Below are 20,659 nucleotides of genomic sequence, written 5' to 3' on the forward strand. Positions count from 1 at the left end.
GTTATTTATACAAATAAAATGTTAATTTTTATTATTATTATTATTATTAATAATATCATTATTATTATATGTACATTAATTCCAAGCATTTCCAGTATTGTACTAACAATAATAATCAACTCAAACAAACTCAATATGACAGTTGGCAGTGTTTATTAATACTGTAATTATTTACAGAAATATTTACATTTACACACAATTTTTTTCCCTGTCAATCACACAAGCACATTAAACTCCCAGCACAGTAGATTGCATGTATATACAGTATAAGGCAACTTTGGCATTTATACATAATCCGCATCAAGAGCTAACAAATATTCCACTTACTATCACTTTATTCATAGAAAATAAAGATGATAATGGTGACATGTTGAAAGGATGTAATAAGGGAGTTTTTAAAGTGGTAACGAATAAAGAAGTAAAAATGCTGAATTATTGTGAATAAAATAAATACAATAAAGTGTTGATTTTCAACAAACTGTCACACAAATTACCACCCGAATTACATGTTGATTATTGTTGAAAAGAGAGGGCCTTTATCTTTTCTTGACATATGCGTCTGTAAAAATGAAAACAATGTTAAGAAGCCACAGCATCTGTGATCTGCTCTGTGTCGTCCTTGCTGTCCGAGCACTCGGACGGGATGAAGCAGCCTGAGTCCCTTGGACAGTCGCTATCTTCCTCCTGTGGACCACCCGCGGATTTGCTCTCATCCACATCACCGACATCAACGCCTGTAGGCACAAAAGTCAACATTTGAATATGACCAACAAGTACAAGGTAATTCTTTTGAGTGTCTGCCCTCTGTGATTTCCATCCACTCACTAATTTTCTATAATATAAACGTTTGTCTTTCTGCCAGTAATACTGATTATTGATTATGATTGAATTTCTCTTTAGAGCAGTGCTTCTCAGTTATTTGCTTGTTACGTGCTAGCCACTCTACCACAGGATGGCTTTTCATTACATAAAAAGTTCTTTACTAATTTCCTAATCATCTCCCATCCAGGTTGCCAAATTACAATCCAAATGGAGTCCCATCTGATTAAATGACTGACGTGCAACAACAAGCTGCCATCTGTTTCGTCACATGGGAAAGAAAAAAAAAACAATGACCTTTATTTTACCTCAGGCACATCTGCTCGGGTTCATTGCAGTCAAACAACAATAAAGGCTTAATTTAACCCGCTAGTTTTGTTCTGTCTGAAAAGTGATAAAGGCTATTTTTGTTTTCTGCTTTGAGACAGCAGAGGGAGAAAAAAAAACACCTTCTGGCCTCTTCAGCACTTTCTATGTGACTATCAGGAAGTCAGTGATAAAGAGTTCCTGTATGTCTTGACTGCTATCTGCCACAATTGAAGGTGTCAAAAAGCATTTCCAATAAACCGAGGTGGAGTTTTAGAAAATGGTTGTTGTTCATGTAGTATAGAGTGGTTAAAATCTCGTGGTGGTTATTGCATTATATTGCAGTTGTGGGAAACCTTTTTCCTATTTGTCCTCTCCGTGTCATACAGAATTTATGAAGAAATATGATGCCACAATTGTTTACTGTAAAATTGTATAATATGAGCATTTTTAGGTGAAATGTTTTGGAGCTTCTTTTTTTTTCTGTTGCTGACCTTCTGAGTAGTGACACTGGGAGGCAGAAAGCAGCTTGCGTCTGTGCTCAGGGTCTTTGACGTTGAGCTCGATGAGGTGTTTCTCCTGCAGGTGGGTGAGGTCCTCCACCGTCTGGTAACCATTCAGCAGCAGGGCAGAGGCGTACTCCTGGAAGAGAAAACACTTCCAAATGATGTTCTCGAAAGTAAAGGAGACATATAATCGGTGATGTTTTTGCTATAGGATTAGCATTAATCCTCTACATCCAGTAGGTGGCACAATATTTATTTATCTTTGATATCTATAAGAACTAGAAGGATGGTCTGTATAGTTAAGGGAACTGAATAATAACTTTTTTTCCCCATAACTTTTTACCGAATGACTTAACCCAGACATCCTCACCTCCAAATTGAGTCGCTCCAGCAGCTCCAGCAATGTTTTGGGTCGAGGTCTTTTGCACAGTTTCTGTTGTCGTATCTTTGGAGCTTCGTCGTCATCGTTGTCATCTTTTTCTTCTTCTTTTTCCTCCTTCTCCACCAAAACATCCACATAGATGAACTTAAAGTTCCCCACCCTGTTGTGAAGCATGCCTGTCCAGATCCCCATTGGAGGCTTACTGATGATGCTGATAATATCACCAGCCTGGAATATTGATGGAAAATAAACATTTGGGTCAGACTTAAGCTTTTTTTTTTCTTCTCATTTTCAGTTTGCACAAGCCCACTGTATAAAGACATGTGTCTAACCTTAAGCTTGAGGGAGTCTGTGTCATACGGGCTGGGGACAAAGTTTGTGTGGACACGGGCTCTGCCACAGAATTGACCCTGATAGGAACCGTCCTCCTCCAACCTCAGACTGTCTCTCTGGCCAGAACCATTGGACTCACTGGTTACACCACCTGAATCAATGCAAAAAGCATAAAGCAAGTCTCATTACATACTGAGTAAGTAGTTTGGCATTTTAAATTTCATTGTACATGTTACAATGACAAAAAAGATTCTAATTCTATTTCTAATTCTAATATTCTGCATGCACTTTATCTACAGTATTACATACATTATTGATAGTAAACTCTGATGATTCTAAGTTCTAAAATGCATGTTGGTTGCTTTAGTGCAATTGTCCTAAACCTATAAGGAGGCGCAAAGATTTGTAATTTAAAAGTTATAGATTGTTTTTGGTGCATGGCAGTTTTCCAAATATAATGGCGTTTGTAAATGCGTGGATGAAAGACATTAATTTTGTGCACTTGTACTTGTAAGCGTCGCTTTATGACGTTCAGTCCATTGACTTGTAATGTATTTTATGGGCAGATTTGACACATTCAATAGGGCGGACACGTTTACGTTTCAGAGCCACTGGTATGGCAATGCGCATGCCACACCACAAAATGGCGCTGTAACGTTGTATTAGAACTAGGCGCATGCGCACCACATGCTCGTTCTCGTTGGCATTTGTCGAAAGAACTTTAGTTTAATATGCTTCTACGGTATATATCGGTGGTATATAAAGACTTGAGTGGGTAATACAAATTTACTGCCAGCAATATCAGTTTCATAACAGTGCATTTAGATGCAGAAGTACTCAAATGTAGTGTTCTGCCATTTATTATTTATTTATTTTTGCTGTGACATTAATTTTGTATTTTGCGGTTTGCGCATGTGTAGCCTGATCACGCGTTGCTAAATGGCAAAAAAACAAAAACGAAAAAAAACTATCGTCTAATAGGCCATAATTCTTCTTCTTTTTTTTTACGAATTGTAAAATGTGATGATTGTATCCGTACTTGAGGAACTTTGGCGGCTGTAGAGACTCTCCAAGGAGTTGCTGGCCCTTGTGGAGTGTGTTTCCGTTTCAGTTGCAGGTGGAGTCTCTGTGTCATCGCCCTGTCAACACAAAAACAATGAAAATGTTCATTGCGGCATATTAACTCTTCAAGTGTGAATAAGTCATTTAAATGTCAATATTGTACTGTTTAGGAAAGCTTACCATCTCTTCAGAGAATGACTTGATGTGTTTTTTGCCCATTTTTCTGCGCATGGTGAGTGAAATGGCCTTCATTTTCTTCCCAATTCCAGCTGACTTGTTTGGTTCCAAGCTCTCTCTTTCTTCAGTGTGCTGTGAAAATATTTTTTTTTTGAAAAACGGTGGCAATTTCACACTGCATTCCAAATGTTAAAAAAAATAATAATGTGCATACATATTTGTGTTCCCCACATTAAATGTTGAATTTCTCTCTAATACAAAGAGTTAGGGAAGGTACTAGGAGATTAATTGATCATGGTATGAATTAATTTGAATGTAGTCATCAGGATGATTTTTTTTAATGTCATGGTGGTTCAAGCCGGGTCCTTGCTGATGTGCACTGCTTACACTAACGACTTAGCTACGGACATAGAGGAACTTGTTTGCAAAAGCTGCCACTTGCCAAGTAAGTCGATATATTAAGGGATTTGTCCTATCACTATAGAGACTTTTTTTTTTAAAGACTTGTGTAAGTATGAGTCCTGTTAATTAAGTAACAGACAACATAGTGGAATAATTTTCACGTTGTTTAAATATCACAAGAAAGGATTTTGACTATGTTCATTAAATTATGGAACATTCAAAGTTTGTTTGGTGTTTGAAACAAATCCCAGAAGGGACTAATTACAACAAGCAACACTTGTTTTGACGAATGTAATAGTAGTTTGCTTTGTTTTTCAATAGGCAGTCAACAAGTAAAAAAAAATATTTAAAAAATCTAGTAAAATCAGGTTTTGAAGAAAACACAAATATTTTAAGGCCTTACAGCCCAGCCATACTGAAATGTAAAATGTACAAACCGTATTTGTTTCATTCTCCTCGATTTTGGCTGGAGATGGATTATGTCTGAGACCTTCAAACCTCCCAAAGCTTGTGGACCGCTGTGGAGGACATTTAATACTATTGTTATTATTGGGAGGTTTGTTTGTGTGTGTGTGTCAAAATAAACGGCATGTTCTTACAATCTTAAGACTATGATCACAGTTATATCATGCTAAGGTCAGGTGTTTCTAATATTTTAATCCATAGAACAAATAATGCAACCATATGATTAGAATCAGCTTCCAGTATGATGCATCAACACCACTTTTTATTTATTTTTTACCTTTAAATAGTTTTTAATTCTGCTCATATTTGGGATTTTCTTATCTTGTGCAACTGCACCTAATGTTGCGAGTGCTGCATATTAGGTAAGACATTGTCGTGAGCGTCATGCTTATTTCCCTTTCTGTCCCAGTTTTAATACTTTATTTTCCAACCCCAATTTTCCATAAAACTAATGCCATTATAATCTCTCCCAAACCCTCCGTCATCTGTACAACAGAGCAGCAAATAATTATATAAACCAAGTAATCCCTGGGAAAATCCTGGGTTAAATATGAGCTATGCGCTCCTCGATAGTCCTCTGTGGATTGATTTAATTCCGCGACAGGCTAAACAACGTCCTCCATAGTCCAAAAATACAAACAGGCCAGTTGGAGGGTTTTATGCTCAAGGCCTCACCCTAATTTTAATCTAATTCGCTGATTTTTTTTTTTTATGTTGGAACTACAAGGACATAATAACATGCTAAACATGTTTTCCTTTAATTTTACAATAGTTAATAGTAGAATTTAAATACACTTCATATTTTTGTAGATTCCATTGAAAGTGTCACCTCCTACCTTTGGTTTGCTGCTCTTTGTTTTGTCGGACACATTGGAAGCTGCCCTCTGCAACATTTTCTCTTTTCTGTACTCAAATCAAGTCTTTTGTCGTTTTCCTTTGTGGTCTCCTGACTCAAGTGCGGACTGAGGCTGTGCGGCTGCGTGTCTGACTTCCTTGCAACACACAGGATGTGAAGCAACCGACTTTGTGTCTGTTGTTGCAGAATCGCTTTTGAAAGGGGAAAATTTAGTCTTTGCGGCCCCGCTTAACTAAAACGTCCACATCACATCGAGGAAGAATGGCATTTAGTTTTGAGGTAAAATGACGTCTGGGGTGAAGTGACGTTACAGATGGAGCAGTTGAAGTTGTTTTGTTTTGTTGTACTTTCACTGCTTATATCCAATTATGGTATTTCTTCTTATTTGCAGTTTGAAACATGACTGAAACATTCTCTATCTGCCCCTTCAGAAGCCAAGTGAGTCTTGCCCATATATATTTTTTACCCTGATGGAGATGACCCGATTACACATAATGAAAAAGCTGTGAACCCCTGATGTTCTTATGGAGAAACGTTTTGAGGCTTCAGATATCCTGCACTGTATTATTCTTTTATTAAAGTACAAAAAAAACATGGTACTATTTTCAAGAAAGAAGAAGATTGTCCTGGTTGTAGTCGCTAAACTTAAATAAGGTGCTCCTTGGTTTTTTTCCATTTTTGTCAAAGCACAAAGTCACCATGGAATCATTTCCACCCATTCCAGAATTAAAAATGATATGGACCCATCGCTTTACGCCAAAGAATGAGATTGGAGTTAACACTAAAAGCAGATTATTTTATTCCCCCCACGTGAAAGCAGGACACTCAAATTGGGAAACGTTCAGTATTCCTCAAATTCTATTTTTAATAGCATTGCGGGAACAAGTTGAGGCTCCATGACGCCAAAAGATTTGAAGTTTCTTTATTCATTTCTTAATGTTGGATTTAGCTTTTGAGGAAGTGCTGATGCTTGAAGTGTTAACTTTGTTGTGTTGAAATTCATTCCCGTCTGTCACTTGTTACTTGTTGGATCTTCTCCTTTTGTGGATCGTATGACACACTTGAGGGCAAAAAAAAAAAAAAACACGAGCTGGTGTCCCCAGTAGATTACATTGCATTGCGAAAGGATTTCAATCACTCACTTGTTGAAAACAGGGAATTCTAAAGATACAACGGTTGCCTAATCCCTGCCTTTGCAATCAGATGCAAACTCCTGTCAATCCAGATTACAGTTTCTTTTTTTTTACGCTGACCCACAGGGTAGTTGTGTGTGTTTTTTTTTCTCCCCCAAATTGTTCTTAACTGGTTTTATATATGATGTTTTTGGACTTTATCTCTTAGCGTGGCTTGGAAGGAGCAGCATGCACAAGGCTCGTAATAAGCGGTTTAGCATTCTCATCAAAACGTGTCGCTCACGTCACCTACCGCTATTTCCAGTGTATGTACAGTATGTAGTAGTTCATATAAGTGGAAGATGTATCTCACATGTTTTCACAGTAGAAAAAAAATACTTTGTTCCGCCTTTTGACAAAAGTTTCCAACCATTAAAGATGGAACAACCACCCACGCATGCCCAAAGTTTCACGTCCATTGGCCTAAATATTTTATTTTATTTTTTTTTACCTGAAAAGCCAGTTTTGGGATAAAAATGAATGTTGTGTAAAAGCCTCTTAAGAGGCGCTGCGTTCAAGATCTAAGGACCAGTGACACTATAGCTCCTATAGGGATCTTGTCATTATCTATGGGATCATCCGACCCATTGTAAACAATCGCCTCATAAGTCATGTTAAGCTTAAGAAAACGTGGCAAAGAGGGCACACAGTGCACGTGCTCATTGAGTGTTATCATCAGGGGGGATCTTGAGGGGATGTGATGTCAAACAAACACATAAAGCTCTGACCTCTGAGGTCAGTCAATCGGTGCTGTGACGAAGCCGATTGATCTGAATCTTGCATTAAACAAAGACTTGAAAAGGTTAAGCTGCATAGGATTCTGTCGTTTAAAAATAGCTACCCTGTGGTTCACAGCGGTAAGAGGGCAACGTGACGCCACATCCTGCAAATGTTGCCATTTAAAGTCTAAAATCACTGATAAACGCTCAATTTTGAGTTGAAGTCAATTTTGACGTGTTGAATGGATAATTTCAAGCAGTAAAGTACTAACCAACCAGATATATGACAAAAATGTTATTTTAAATATGGACGGAATACGTACACGCATGCAAAATATGTGCTCTTTATTATTAACATTACATTTTTCAGCATACATTTTTCAATGTATGCTGAAAAGTTCCACTATTCAACAACAAATGGTTTGAAGCAAACAACAAAATAACTACATACTTTTAACACAAAAAAACAACTCACTCTAAATTTTAGTATTATTGAGTATGTTTGTCCTAGATATCATTTCAAATCAGCAAAATGTGTTTAGACGTATTCATGTTGTGCACAACTAAGCAAGCACAACTAATTTATGTCTGTCATCTAGTGCTGAATAGTGACATTACAACTTAAAACTCGGGGTTTTATCATTTTTTTCTACTTGTTTCCCCATTTCCCCCTCATTTTTCATGGAATTTTTTTTTTTTGTAAACCTAAAAATTCTACAAAAAAGTGCTGATAAACCTCCAATACACATTTTTTCAAGAAAAATAGAGGTTTGCGCCCCCAAAAAATAAACACTGTATACATATATATATATGTATATGTATATATATATAGGAAAAAATCTGCAAATGGTGCACAGTCGTGGGTACATAATCATGTTTATAATAGCCCCTGCCCCCAGCCCCACACATAGACACAAAAATAGATAAATAAACGGAAGTTTATGTTTTAGTTTGATCTTAAATTCCCTATTGCAAAGTGTCTGTTCTGCCTTTTGTCAGAAATAGATACAAGATATTTCTTTGAAAATGAAATGTCATTGGTTGATTATAAATGTTATGTCTCAAAAGTACTAGTGGTATCGGTTACTTGGTATCTGTGATTCCTTAAGAGTTGAGTACTCGTACTGGTATCAGTCTGAAAAAAGTGATATTGAAGTAACGTGCTTAAGAAAAATGTATTAGTTGTGTAGATTGCGGGAGACTTACGTTGGGTTCTGACAGATCCAAGTCAGTGACGGAACAGGTCACCTTTGGGGGAATCTGGGGTTTACAGTTCCTACCCAGGCTGCAATCCTTGGCCTCCTGCTGTTGCGTCTCCTTCTCGTGGGGAAGGCTGAAGTCATTGGAGTACATGCGGTACTCCGTAAGCGGCCTGCAGCAGTTGTGCTGGACGGTGCCCCAGGCGGGACTGTTGTCAGATGGGTTGCTCCAGCGCTGGTTGTGGTTGTGGTAGTGAGTCGGTGTTGCACCGCCAGGCAGGCTGATCATATCGGTATAGCGTCCCGGAGTTGGGTTTTCCGGCGTGGGAAGGGTGGAGGACTTGCCCAGGTAGAGCCCCCTGTCCGACCTGTAAGGCACATCCAGGTGGTGTGAACCCATTGGGGGGCTCGTGGCTCCTGCTGGGGGGACAATAGAAGGAAACAACATGAGCTCCTAATGAATAGTATTTATTAGTCATTATTAATTGAATAGAGCTATGTTGAGTCATGTTGGATGTGTGGGTGGATTCATGAATAATTTGACATTCTACTGAGTGACATTTAGTTGCAAAACTTTATTACCTGTGGTATTGTAATTTTTCTTTGCCCCGTCTTTCACAATCTTTGCAGTCGGTTTCTTTCCAGGTTTGTGGTTCCTTTTTGCTGCTGGTTTAGATTCTGTCGCTGTTCCTCTGGTATTGATGTTCTGAAAAGAAGTGCAGATAACCCCCCATCCCAAAAAAACATCATCTTTCAGTTGTTGTTTTTGGGGGGAGGGGGAGGGGGAGGGGGGTACTAACATGGCCACTGCTTATCCCTGGCTTTGTTTGCTTCTTACTATTATGAGCTTTAGCAGGAATGGACGCTAGGTGACCTGCCACAAGGGCTCTAAGCCCTTTCTCTTGCTCTGCCACGTGGCTCAGAGATTACACAGAGCGGCGGCGCTCGGTGGACCATCTGCACTGTATTAAAACCCAATCAGCATTTAGGTTCAATTCTTCTGCCATTTTGCTCACCAGAGACAGACACCAAATCACCAAATACTTGCGATGAATGTGAACTTGTAACCTTCTGAGTAAAATCACTTCATCTGATATTGCTTTTGACAATTTAATATAAAAAGTGCAGAGTATTTATTTGTTACTATAATGTATTAAGGTCATTTTGAGTCCCTATTTCTATACAGTAATGCATGCTGAAGAACAAGATTCTTAGCATTAATTTGATGTAATTTGGACTGAATTAAAAAAAAAATTGTTATCAGAGATTCATTGGTCACTTTGACCGATTGACAACTAATTTGACCAATCAGATGCCACAGTGTTGAATGGAATAGCTTCTTAGCGACTATTATTGGTTTGGTGAGTTGATGATGGATTTTCATCATCTTTCAGTTAGTTGTTTGGTGGTAATGATTGTGTAGCTAAGGTGTCCCCCACTGAAATACAATGTGGGTGCCTTGCTATTATTTGTGCATTTATTAGCTAGGAAAATATGGATGACCAATGCTAAATTTGGAACAATTTAGTCTTAACAGGTTTTAAACTAAAATACAGAATGATTTACCTGACTTGGGGAATTTTTGTCCCTTTTTTTGGTACCAGCTTGATGAGCTGATTTCCCTCCTTTGTTGTCCCCTCTGTGCTTTGTTCTCTTCATCTCTACAATGATGAGATGCAGGTAAAAAACAAATATGTTATAAATCACCTATTTGGCACCTGAAAATGACATCCATCAGTCCATTTTCACTTCTCCTCATTAGGGTTATCCATTAGCATTATTACTGTTGTCAATTTGTATTGATAATAATTCAACATTGCAAAGTTCTGTACAGTTTTGATGAACTGTCTCCGAAAGGGGGAGGGGGAGGGAAGCGCCCTGCTGAGCGCCCAAATGAACATTGGCCGATGGATCAGCTTAGCCGATTTATTCCCTATTTACCTTCTTTGTGATGGTTGGTGATGTGGACTAAATCTTCTGGGCTCTTGGCAGTCTTCCAAACCTGCGCGGCATTATCTGCTGAGCAGTGGGAGGGGGACAAATCACAAATATTGAGGATTTTAGTTGAAAAGTCAGGGCGAATTGAGCACGGTCAAAAGTGGAAAGTCAGCAGAGTAGGTCAGTGCTGAGTTCCATCCAAATACAGTGGAACCTCTAAGAAGTACTCTCGCTACAATTACCCCCTAAAAATGACCAGCCTCAATAAAAAAATAAAAGTGCATAATTGATTTGACTCACCCAACATTTCATCGTCTGATGCGGATTTGGATACTTGTGTTCTGAAAGTAGAATTAACAGAATTGTAAAGATGTCTTCTTTTACCAGCTTCAATTCATATTTTAGTATGTAAACACAACCACATATTTATTACATGGTCTTAAAAAGGCCAACAAGGAGGAAATGAAGGAGTAACGGGAGTCTGGGTTCTAAGTAGGTGGGCTTTCAATCCGCTTAGTTCAACTATCCCAAAAGCCCTAATCTGCTTGATCTATATTCTGCAGTACCCTGACCATGAAAATCTAAATCTTTATAAACTTATTTTGCACAATCACAAACACTTTCTATTAAGCTATCAGTGCGCCTCCTTAAGGCCTCTCGCAGACAGATGAGGGAAGAATGTGGAGATCTTGCGTTGCTTATTAAGAGACAGTCTGTGCTATGGGAAGGATTTACAGCATTAGCGGCCAGAGAATATAAACATAGAGCTTTTCAAGCCATGTGGCAAACCCTTTTGGCTTGCATGTTTGTTTGCACGCAGATCCCACAATGAAGGGCACATAGGCACGAGCCTGCATGCCGACCTGGATGATTATGTATTTCTAATACAATTTAGCTTCTCTCATACAACAGAAATACTGTTGACAAACTTGCCTTTGACTGAAAACTCCAATATATATATATATATATATATATATATATATATATATATATATATATTGTAGCATGAAGGAATAGGAAGCTTACCTTCTTTTCTTTTTGTGAGCTTTGTTGCCTGGTCTCGTTGTCATTTCCTGATGTAAAACATGACATGGTTAATGTTACTTTATGTCACAAATTGCAAGAATTTCATATTATAGTACTAAAGATGTCTTGTACATATTTGGAAATTCAAAATCCCACACCTTGGACTCTCAAGCTATTTTAATGCCGTTTTTGCAGCTGCTGTTTTGACAAAACTGCCAATACGGCAGTTAGTTGTACAGTATTGCAGGATTATGCCAAAAATAAAAAAAAACACATTTTCCATAAGTGTTTGTAGAGGGATGGTGCAAAGGCCCAGAAGAAACACATTGCATAAGCATGCCGCACGAATGGCTAACCCTGTAGCGAACGCTCCTGTTTCGGGAACTGTTTCGAAAGCTAAGTTGATCAAAACTGATCTCAGCCCTGGATAGTAGAAACAGTTCCCCAACCCTCCTCTATGGCATCAATGGAACTGTCCAACCCCCAGAATCATGACAACACCTCTTGTCTGTTCCATCCTCCATAAACCAGGAAGTAACCTTCACTAGACCTTGAAGTAGTCATGTATTGGTGCGCTAAGACATTTGCATAATGCTGTAAATTTCATGAATGAAAATGAGTAATGTGCATCAATGGAAAATTACCCACTGACGTTCCCAAACATGGTTTCTTTGCCCAATAAATGATGTGTTTCTTAATCAGCTTTTGTTTTACATGATTCAATCTGATGAGCTGATGCTTCCTCATCAATTCCTCTTAGAGGAGGTTCACTCGCTTCCCTTTTTTGGTAAACCACGAGGGGGTGGGACGGAACCCTTGCGGGATTGTATATAGAACTTTCCAAATTCCATCGCACTTGAAAGCCTCTCACCAGAGAAATAGACCTTCTCGAATCCCTCCATCTCACGTTGTCATCCAGCAAAAGCGCCGGGCTGCACGAGCGGCTGGAGGAGCGGCTCGGGATGGGTTGAGGGGGGCTGTCGCCGGATGTCTGCACAGCCTCATACAGGCTGTCCAGTGAACCCTCCTGGTACATACAAACACAAACGTACAGTATGTTAGCCATTTTGTAACAGACTCATAGTCATTCTAAGTGAAGATATACGCCGATCTTAATTGGGTGTAGGCGTTTTCTCCTTCGGGTCATTGACATGTTATAAAGTAAAATTCCTCTCTAGCTTTCTAGCAGATGTGGAATGTTTTTTGTATGTGTTGTTCAGAGTTGACCAAAAGAGCACTTCCATTATGTACCCAAAATGTCCAATATTTTTGGGGAGATCGAATGGTTTGTTGTTTGTAGTGTTCATGCCTTCGGTAGACACTTTAGAGCCATTTTAATGGATTTTCCCCCCACCCCACTCTAATTTATGAATGGATTTAATCTCGTCTGTGAGCTAAATCTGACCGACTTTCAGCCATGAAATACACGGTGTGCACATCAAGCAGCTTTTGAAGGTGAATTATCAAATCATCATTTTATACTGTGGAGCACACACAATTGTTACCGTAGATAATACAGTAGAACGTCCATCCATTTTTGATGCCACTTATCCTCATTAGAGAATGTGAGTTCTACTTTTTCTTTGGCTTCCTGCATTGTTATGATGTGGTACCAGTGATTGTAAAGTGATATGACGATAGCCATGGAACTGTAAATGCAACTTCTTGTGACATAAAAAAATGGTCTGGCAGCTCAGTACATTATAAACCATACAATTACATGCATACCAATTACAGTGGTGACTTATAAGTGTAATGTCGACCACGAGCAACCATGCTCGTAACTCAAAACACTCTAATCTTAAACCATCTTTTTTTCTCTGAAAAGAGTGGAATTGCTATTATTCCGTTGCAGCCCCACATTCTGCTCCTTTTGTGTGCATGCCTTGGCCACCAGGGGGCTGTATATTACAATAGACATAGAGGAACAAACGATGACGACTTTTGCAATTGCTGCAAGTGTCTCAGTAAACTGCAGTCATTTTAGTAATTTTTCACAGAAGATAAAGAAGTATGCCAAGAAGTATTGTTAGATTTTCTGTCTAGTGTCTACACGTGACTGGACTGATTTTGTTCAAATATCCATTGCCTAAAGGATTATAATACCGCGATAGCGATACTATTCGTTTACCCAAAGTTTTTGCATTTTGCATTGTCTGTTGTGATTTTAGAACACCTGTTTTAAATATTCAATATGTAATTTTCTTTGTTTTCTGATTAGTTTTGGCAGTAACTTCAACTGGGAGAGGCAATAAATCGAATCGTCCTTTAAAAAAAAGAAAAAAGAAAAAAAGAACAATTGTTCACTACTATCCAAAGTGTTACTTGTTGTGAAATGTGTTGAGTTCGTTGCCACCATTTGGCGTTCCTATCTCAAATTTTACCTCACAAGTCAAAGTTTAAAAAATTGGCTGAGTGACGGACATTCAATGAATTAAAAAGTCGGGCTACTCGTAAGTCAAGGTGCAAATCAGGGTAGACCTATTGTAGTTGCATATCATTAAATGCAAAAATGAATACAACCAAGTGACTTATAGCGCAGATACATTTAATATACACTTCAGAACATCAATTCCAGCAATATGTCCGTGGGTTGTCTTCAAAGGTTGTTTTTTTTCTTAAGTTTAACCTCTCTCACACTTAATTTTATACCCTATGGGAAATTTTATTTTGATCAACTTGGGGGTCAACCATCGGCACAGAACGGTGCGTTGGACTAAGGAATGAATGTTCACTGATGCCATGTTAACACAACACCAATAAATCATATTGAGGAGGATTGGACACTGTCCGCATATTAATGTTCACGCTGCTCCGAAGCTCTGATGTCAGAATAAATTGAAATTCTTCAGAAGAGCTTTGGGTGTGGATTAAAAATGTGTTTGGCTCGTTCACATTCCTTCCAGGGACATACCCAGTTTTCACCCCGCCCATATTTTGACAAGGTCCACTTAGAGATGACAATGTGTCAGAGCCACTCTGTCTTTGCTCTGTAATAACTCATCGTTATACAAAACAAAACAGGTTATCCATCACTGTTGCATGTCTCAATGAATATTACTATCCATTTCCTGTCTCTGTGAAATCAAATCAATTTCTAATAATAATAATGCACGTGATGTGGAGTAACACATAAAACAATAATCCTCGTTATTGGTGCACAACCTCAGCATCTGTGCACAGATGAGAGCAGTCGCAGGCACTTCGGGCCACACTATTAGGTACACTTGCACAATAATACTATATAATAGGTAGTTAACCTGTCTTTGTGGCGTAAGTGGTTAGATATAATGCCGTAAGATGACTCTTTGTTTGTGTTACAGTGTACAAGATGTGTATGTAATATTTTAAACCTCTACGCTAGCTACAGTAAAGACACCACATGAACTTCTGCAAAAAAAGTGACCAGGGCCAGTCCATTTGTAGAATCACATTTTCGGAATAGTCATAAATAATAAATAATATTACCGGTATATTAACAAGTGTTGAGTTTAACACAAAATAAAAATGATTTTTTTATGAAGAAACAACATCAATGAAGCAGACATAGTGGAACTAATACCGTAGCTCTACGAGGATGTTAATTGTCATTAAAGACCACATAATGTTGGATCAATTTTTAATACACGTCTGCACACACTTAAGTCTTCTGAGACTATTTAGGTGCTGCTGTATTGGTTAGCAACAAGTTGAAATATCAGTGTACGAACAAAAGTCTCTACGAACTAAAATAATTACATTTCCCTGGCAATGTCAAGACTACTACTACTATTTTTATTATCATTATCATTATTATTATTATTATTATTATTATTATTATTATGTCTGTAAGGTTTTGCAATTAAAGGTACAATTTTGACCCCACTCATTCTTATGCAGTTGTACATAATGTGTGTCGCATTACTAGAATGAGTCAACATTGTTGCCTCTCTGAGGAAATAATGAACACAAATATAAATAATAATACTGTAGTATAGCCTACACACAAATAACATTATAGATGGATTCAGGAGAAAACAGTAGCTAAAAAACAAATCATACAGCAGTAGTCGTTTTCCCATGTCGCATGCCCAATTTGAATGCAACACTTCTTCTGCACAAAAGCTAGCAGATAACGCACACACAGAGTGGTATTGTTTCTTACCAATGAGAAGCAGAAAAGGTTCATGTTGCGTCCTGATGGCAGTGAGCAAGCGAAGTGAGTGTCGCAGGCACTACAATCTAACTCGGTATGAGTCCAGCCCGGGTGGCCGGCTGCTGTCTTGTCAGATTAATACCACAGTGAAATCCCTTGTCTAATCCAATAGAATAGATGGACCACCATTACTCTGGCTAGCATCTGAGGCACAATTTGACAACGCACCCACCCACGACACATGCAATGGCATTTTATACACTTTCACCCCCCCCCCCCCAAAAAAAGAAGCTATTTCTCGTACTCTTCTTCACCAAATTCATTTGGACCTTTCTACATTTTTACTCAAACAAAACAGCCACTTATTCATTTTTGACATTGTACTCACTCTGCAAAAAAATACAAGAATAATTTAGTTGACAATTGATGAATAAAATTATCAAAATATTCTTACCTATTTTTGATAACATATGGTATGCATTATAGATGGTTTGATACCTTCTGTAGTGTGAAGACAAAAAATTTAAAATAAATAAGTAATATTTAAATATTAATCATATATAACGTAATAACTTTTTTAGTACAGTTGGTAGCTTGAACTATGAGCAGGTCAACTAAGAATTTAATTAGTATACTGTAATGCAAAATATTGAGAATATTTCTTATACTGTAGGTATATAATAGACATTGAAAAACAACTAAATAAACGTAAGTCTCCAAGCACAATATATTAATATACAAAGTTTACAGTGAATGACATTTGTATTAGATAGCATGTCGCCCTCTTAAAATAATTTCCTAAGTCATTTTGTTGCAAAAAATATTATTTTTTGCCTAAATCATATGCTCATGATGCAAATGGTTCAATTTTTTTGTGTTTCCTGAAAAATCTGAAAAAAATACTTTGGTGATTATTTTAGGAAGGCGTTGATGTGCAAATATTTTGTTTAATAATAATAAGTATTTATTTTTCCACCATAGTGACAAATTGGTAAAACACTTACAAACTCTTTGTTATTAAATATTGCAATATTTGTGCACTCTTAAAAACGGGCTGGGTCAAAAGTAACCCAATTATGGATAAAAAATGGACCAATCCCCTCTATGGGTCAATTTGACCCAACTTTCTGGGTTGTTTTATACAAAATGACAACAACAAAATTACACAGGTGAAGGATCTGACCAATATTTATGAGTTATTTTACACTCAAATAAAAAAAAATTGACTCAAAGTTGGGTCAAATTGACCCAAGTAGAGGATCGGTCCATTATTGACCCATAGTTTGTTTTTAGAGTGTCATTTGGTGTAAAATGTATTTCTTCAGGCATGTGGTTGACAACATCAATACAATTGTGACATTATACTTTCATTTTAATTACGTGTTGGTGCATTCTGTCCTCAATGTTTTCAGACGGTGCATTTTTAAAACTGGATGTGCAGGAAAAACTTGATGCCATTACTGGCCTGACCAAGATTAATGCACTTCTGGGAGTATTGTTAGAACTTTATTTTGCCTTTCGAACACGATCACGCATTTTCAGATATGTACTAATATGAACCACTTTACACATGTGGAGCAAAGGTTACTCCTCCACAGCTGCCCATTAATCCATCCACCCTTCACCTCCGCAGTCTGAGCTGATCTAATGAGAAGAAGCAGCTGGACAGATTAACACGTATGACCTATATTCGCACGCCGACCGCCACACACACACACATTTTTGTGCACTTGTATGTGATGATGCGTGACTCTGATATGAAGTGTCAATCCACTATGCATATTAAAACCAACACAGAGGTCAGTTAGTGTGTCAGCTGAGGACACATTTATGGGCATGAATAGAACGTGACCATAAGAGTGACACGGTTACTATGGAAACGTCTTGATTAATCTCCTGGATGAAATAATTACTCTGCAAAGACATATTAAATTGTAGCTGCTACTTACTGACGCCAATTCTGTGGCATCTTGGCATACCGTATCGTACCTGGCACAGGAAGGCTGCCGGTGTGTGCGTGTGTGCGTGGTGCACTCAAGATGGCAGAGCACACCGCACACATAATTATAGCTCCACTGATAATCATCAATCTCCTCCTACTAACCAGACTGATCATGAAAGCAACATATTCCAAACTTTCCAGCTACATGTATACATGGAAAATAATTTGTAACATCAATCACTCACAATTTAATTGTTGTTGATCATGCTAATTATTTGCCTCTTTCCTGTATTCTAATATGGTGGCCAAAATGGAGCTGTTTATGCCTAGTTGAATAACTTTCTGTTTCTGTCTGTGGGACTTAGAGCGCAAGAGCTTTTGAAATCTGCACAGCAAACAAAGAATCTTTTTGTTGTTTGTTTGTTTTGTTTGACTGGTTATACAGTTTGCTTTTTTTTTTAGCTGTTGTTTGTAGTGTTTTTCCACCTTCATTGTTTTGATTATAAGTGGACACCCAAAAAAAAGAAAGAAAGAAAGAAAGAAAAAAGAAAGAAAGAAAGAAAGAAAGAAAGAAAGAAAGAAAGGAGCAAAGTTAAAATATTATGACAATGAATTTAGCATTTACCAAAAAGTCAAAAAGTATTTTTTATGAAATGCTGTTGTTGTACTAGAAGAGAAGAAAAAGACAGAAAGATGGTGCAAGAATAATGTAATATTGCAAGTGTAATGTCATACTATTGTGAGGCAAAAAGTCTGTCAGTTTTTTAAAACATTATGAAGCAAAGTTGTAATTTTAAAAGCATAATCATAATGTAGTAATAAAAAGTAAAAATTTACAAGAATAAAGTTGTAACTACCAAATGTCCATATGTTTCAATAATGCAAATAATGTGGCATTACAGCAAAAAAAAAAATAATAATAATAATGGATTTTGTCATCTTTTTCCCAGATAAGCTTGAAATTTCACAAGAGTAAAGTCAATTAATGCAAATCTGAATTTTATCAGCGTAATTGTATACTATGTGGAATATTACAAGGCAAATTTGATTATACAAGACTAAAATAGTAAAAAATAAAGGAAAAGTTGTCATAGGACATAATATGAGTATACAAGAAATAAAAATCAGATTTTTTTGGGGGGGGTAATATTTTGATCATAAATACATATAGTACAATATACAGGTAGATGTGTTAAGATGAACACTGTTGAGGATGTTCTCAAGTTCCACTAAAAGTATCTTAAACAATTCAGTATTTTGTCACATCAACCCCTACCATCATCTTTGGCATAACTTTGTGATGTTATTCTCATAGTTCTCATGTTTTTATTCGTGTGGCCCCAATACTCCAGTCCTTTGTATTGGGTATTGTGCAAAGACCATTGAATTAAAAAAATTAATCCATTTAAACATTCAATCACTACATGGCATGTTATCACAGGACAGTTGACAGACAATAATGAGATTAGAGGACGTCTTTTTATTATGACTTCACCATCGCAGCATTGACAGACAGTGACCCACATAGAAATCAATGACGCACTATACGAAATAAATCACAGCGACTGACTACTGAATGTTATATTGTAGCTGGTGAGAAGATAAATCAAACATTAGCACTATGATTGAAACAGCAATTGATTGTCCGCCCTCATTAAGTCTGTTCTGCGTTTCTTGCTTTCAACAATCAGAAGGCCAAAGCAAGAGCAGGATGTTACAAGGACGACGCCCGTGTTCAGATCGAGCACAGGTCCGATTGACAGCAAGTCGTGTCGCTGTCCTCGATGCAAGTCTCTGCGCAGCTTTTGGTAATTTGAGCTCCTGTAAAAAAAAAAATAATAATAATAATAATAATAACCACAGGGTTCCACTTTTAAGGACTTTTCATAGAATCGAGGAAAAGATGTCCTACAAACCCGCGCTGAAGATCTTGCAGTGATTTTCATTTGATTGGCAATTTATTGTATTGGTGCACTCCTGTCCTTCTTGAATCACGCAGGAGAAGCATGTGAGCGTGAACACTGGTGACAACACAATACGGACAAATAACTTTCAACATTTCATGAACGCTGCAGATCACTGGCACCCAATCTGCAGTAAATCATCACTTCCTTTCTGAGTCTTCAGTGGGTGACCCTGACTTCCTTTCAGCCATCTTAGAATTGCGAGTTGACCCTGCACTGATGTGAATCAGTGCGTAAGTGCTGCCTGCCATAATGAACTACCTCTATGTTCAAATTTCAACTAAACCTTGATTTAGGCTAGCATTGATCTGAAATGTGCCTTTTCTCTATTTATTCCTGCTCTTAACAAAAAAAGACCCACACAAGTTACTAAATATGTTCCTTAATAAAGAAGCAAAAATGTGTCTTTCCTTCAAAATGTATGTCATGTAAGTTTATCAAACATTAACATAAATTTATTTTAACTAACAATCAAATGGATCAAAATGATTAAATTCTTTATCGTCAAATGTGATTATGTTAGTTAAAATCTCACACAAAAAAAATGAACATAAGCTTTTTTTTGTGTGTGTTATCACTTAGCAACATAAAAAATGAATGTATATGGAGTGAAGAAAATACTAATTAAAAATAAAAAAAAATCACTTTTCAAAAATCTAACATCAGCATTACATGTTACATACACTCAATTGTATTTTCTTAAACACACACACACAAATAATAATTAAATGTTTATTGGTAAACTGTTTGACATTTTTAGGAATAATGATTAAATAGTGTCTCACCTTGAGTGCCACACAACAGCAGCAGCAGTGTTATGAACAGCACGACCTTCATGTTGTCTGGATGGGGTTGTCTTTATGTGGGAAAAACACTCGGCTGTAGCACCATTTATACTGACAAATCACCTGCTAAATCGCTAATTCACTTCCTTGTCTGCTAAATTCCACTACTGTACTTTCTTTTTCGAATTGTATTGTCCACTGACTGGAATCTGCAATCAGATATGAGTCTTTTGTGTACGTCCTTTCGTAGGAATGAAGTGAGAAAAACAAACACTTGGGTGTGTTTTAAAGTGAAGTGGGTCATTGTTTCCTCCATATCATCTGAATGCAACAAGAGTATATATATATATATATTTATATATATATATGGACATTGCATCACTGTCTTATGATTGCTTAAAAATTTTAAAATACCATATATTCAACAAAATGTTTATTCAGAAAATATTTTTTATTAAATGTCAAGTGTAA

The 20,659-nt window shown here is 37.3% G+C and overlaps 1 protein-coding gene and 1 long non-coding RNA gene across 5 annotated transcripts; both read right to left on the reverse strand.

The window, feature by feature from the left end:
• Positions 1-136: 136 nt before the first annotated feature.
• Positions 137-15,702, reverse strand: samsn1a (SAM domain, SH3 domain and nuclear localisation signals 1a). Of its 4 annotated transcripts, none has more exons than XM_086081180.1 (15): positions 15,507-15,702; positions 12,234-12,389; positions 11,363-11,409; positions 10,637-10,677; positions 10,340-10,414; positions 9,965-10,059; positions 8,981-9,104; positions 8,406-8,818; positions 4,425-4,505; positions 3,589-3,717; positions 3,386-3,485; positions 2,346-2,497; positions 2,002-2,241; positions 1,620-1,767; positions 137-734 (listed from the first exon to the last, which is right to left on the reverse strand). In XM_086081180.1, the coding sequence occupies exons 1-15, from the start codon at positions 15,528-15,530 to the stop codon at positions 580-582; spliced, it is 1,980 nt and encodes a 659-aa protein (XP_085937306.1). In that variant the 5' UTR covers positions 15,531-15,702; the 3' UTR covers positions 137-579. The 4 variants fall into 4 exon arrangements, with proteins under 4 accessions (XP_085937306.1, XP_085937305.1, XP_085937304.1 ...); XM_086081179.1 differs by having other exon boundaries at positions 8,406-8,815; positions 10,340-10,417; XM_086081178.1 differs by having other exon boundaries at positions 10,340-10,417.
• Positions 15,703-18,899: 3,197 nt separating this feature from the next.
• On the reverse strand, positions 18,900-20,356 carry LOC147171061 (uncharacterized). Its single transcript, XR_015095588.1, has 3 exons — positions 20,189-20,356; positions 19,356-19,460; positions 18,900-19,260 (listed from the first exon to the last, which is right to left on the reverse strand). It is a non-coding gene; the product is annotated as an uncharacterized LOC147171061 (long non-coding RNA).
• Between the last annotated feature and the right edge of the window lie 303 nt (positions 20,357-20,659).

This window comes from Leptonotus elevatus, chromosome 7 (genome assembly GCF_054856555.1).
Source record: "Leptonotus elevatus isolate MCC_2025b chromosome 7, RoL_Lele_1.0, whole genome shotgun sequence".
Classification (NCBI taxonomy): domain Eukaryota; kingdom Metazoa; phylum Chordata; class Actinopteri; order Syngnathiformes; family Syngnathidae; genus Leptonotus; species Leptonotus elevatus.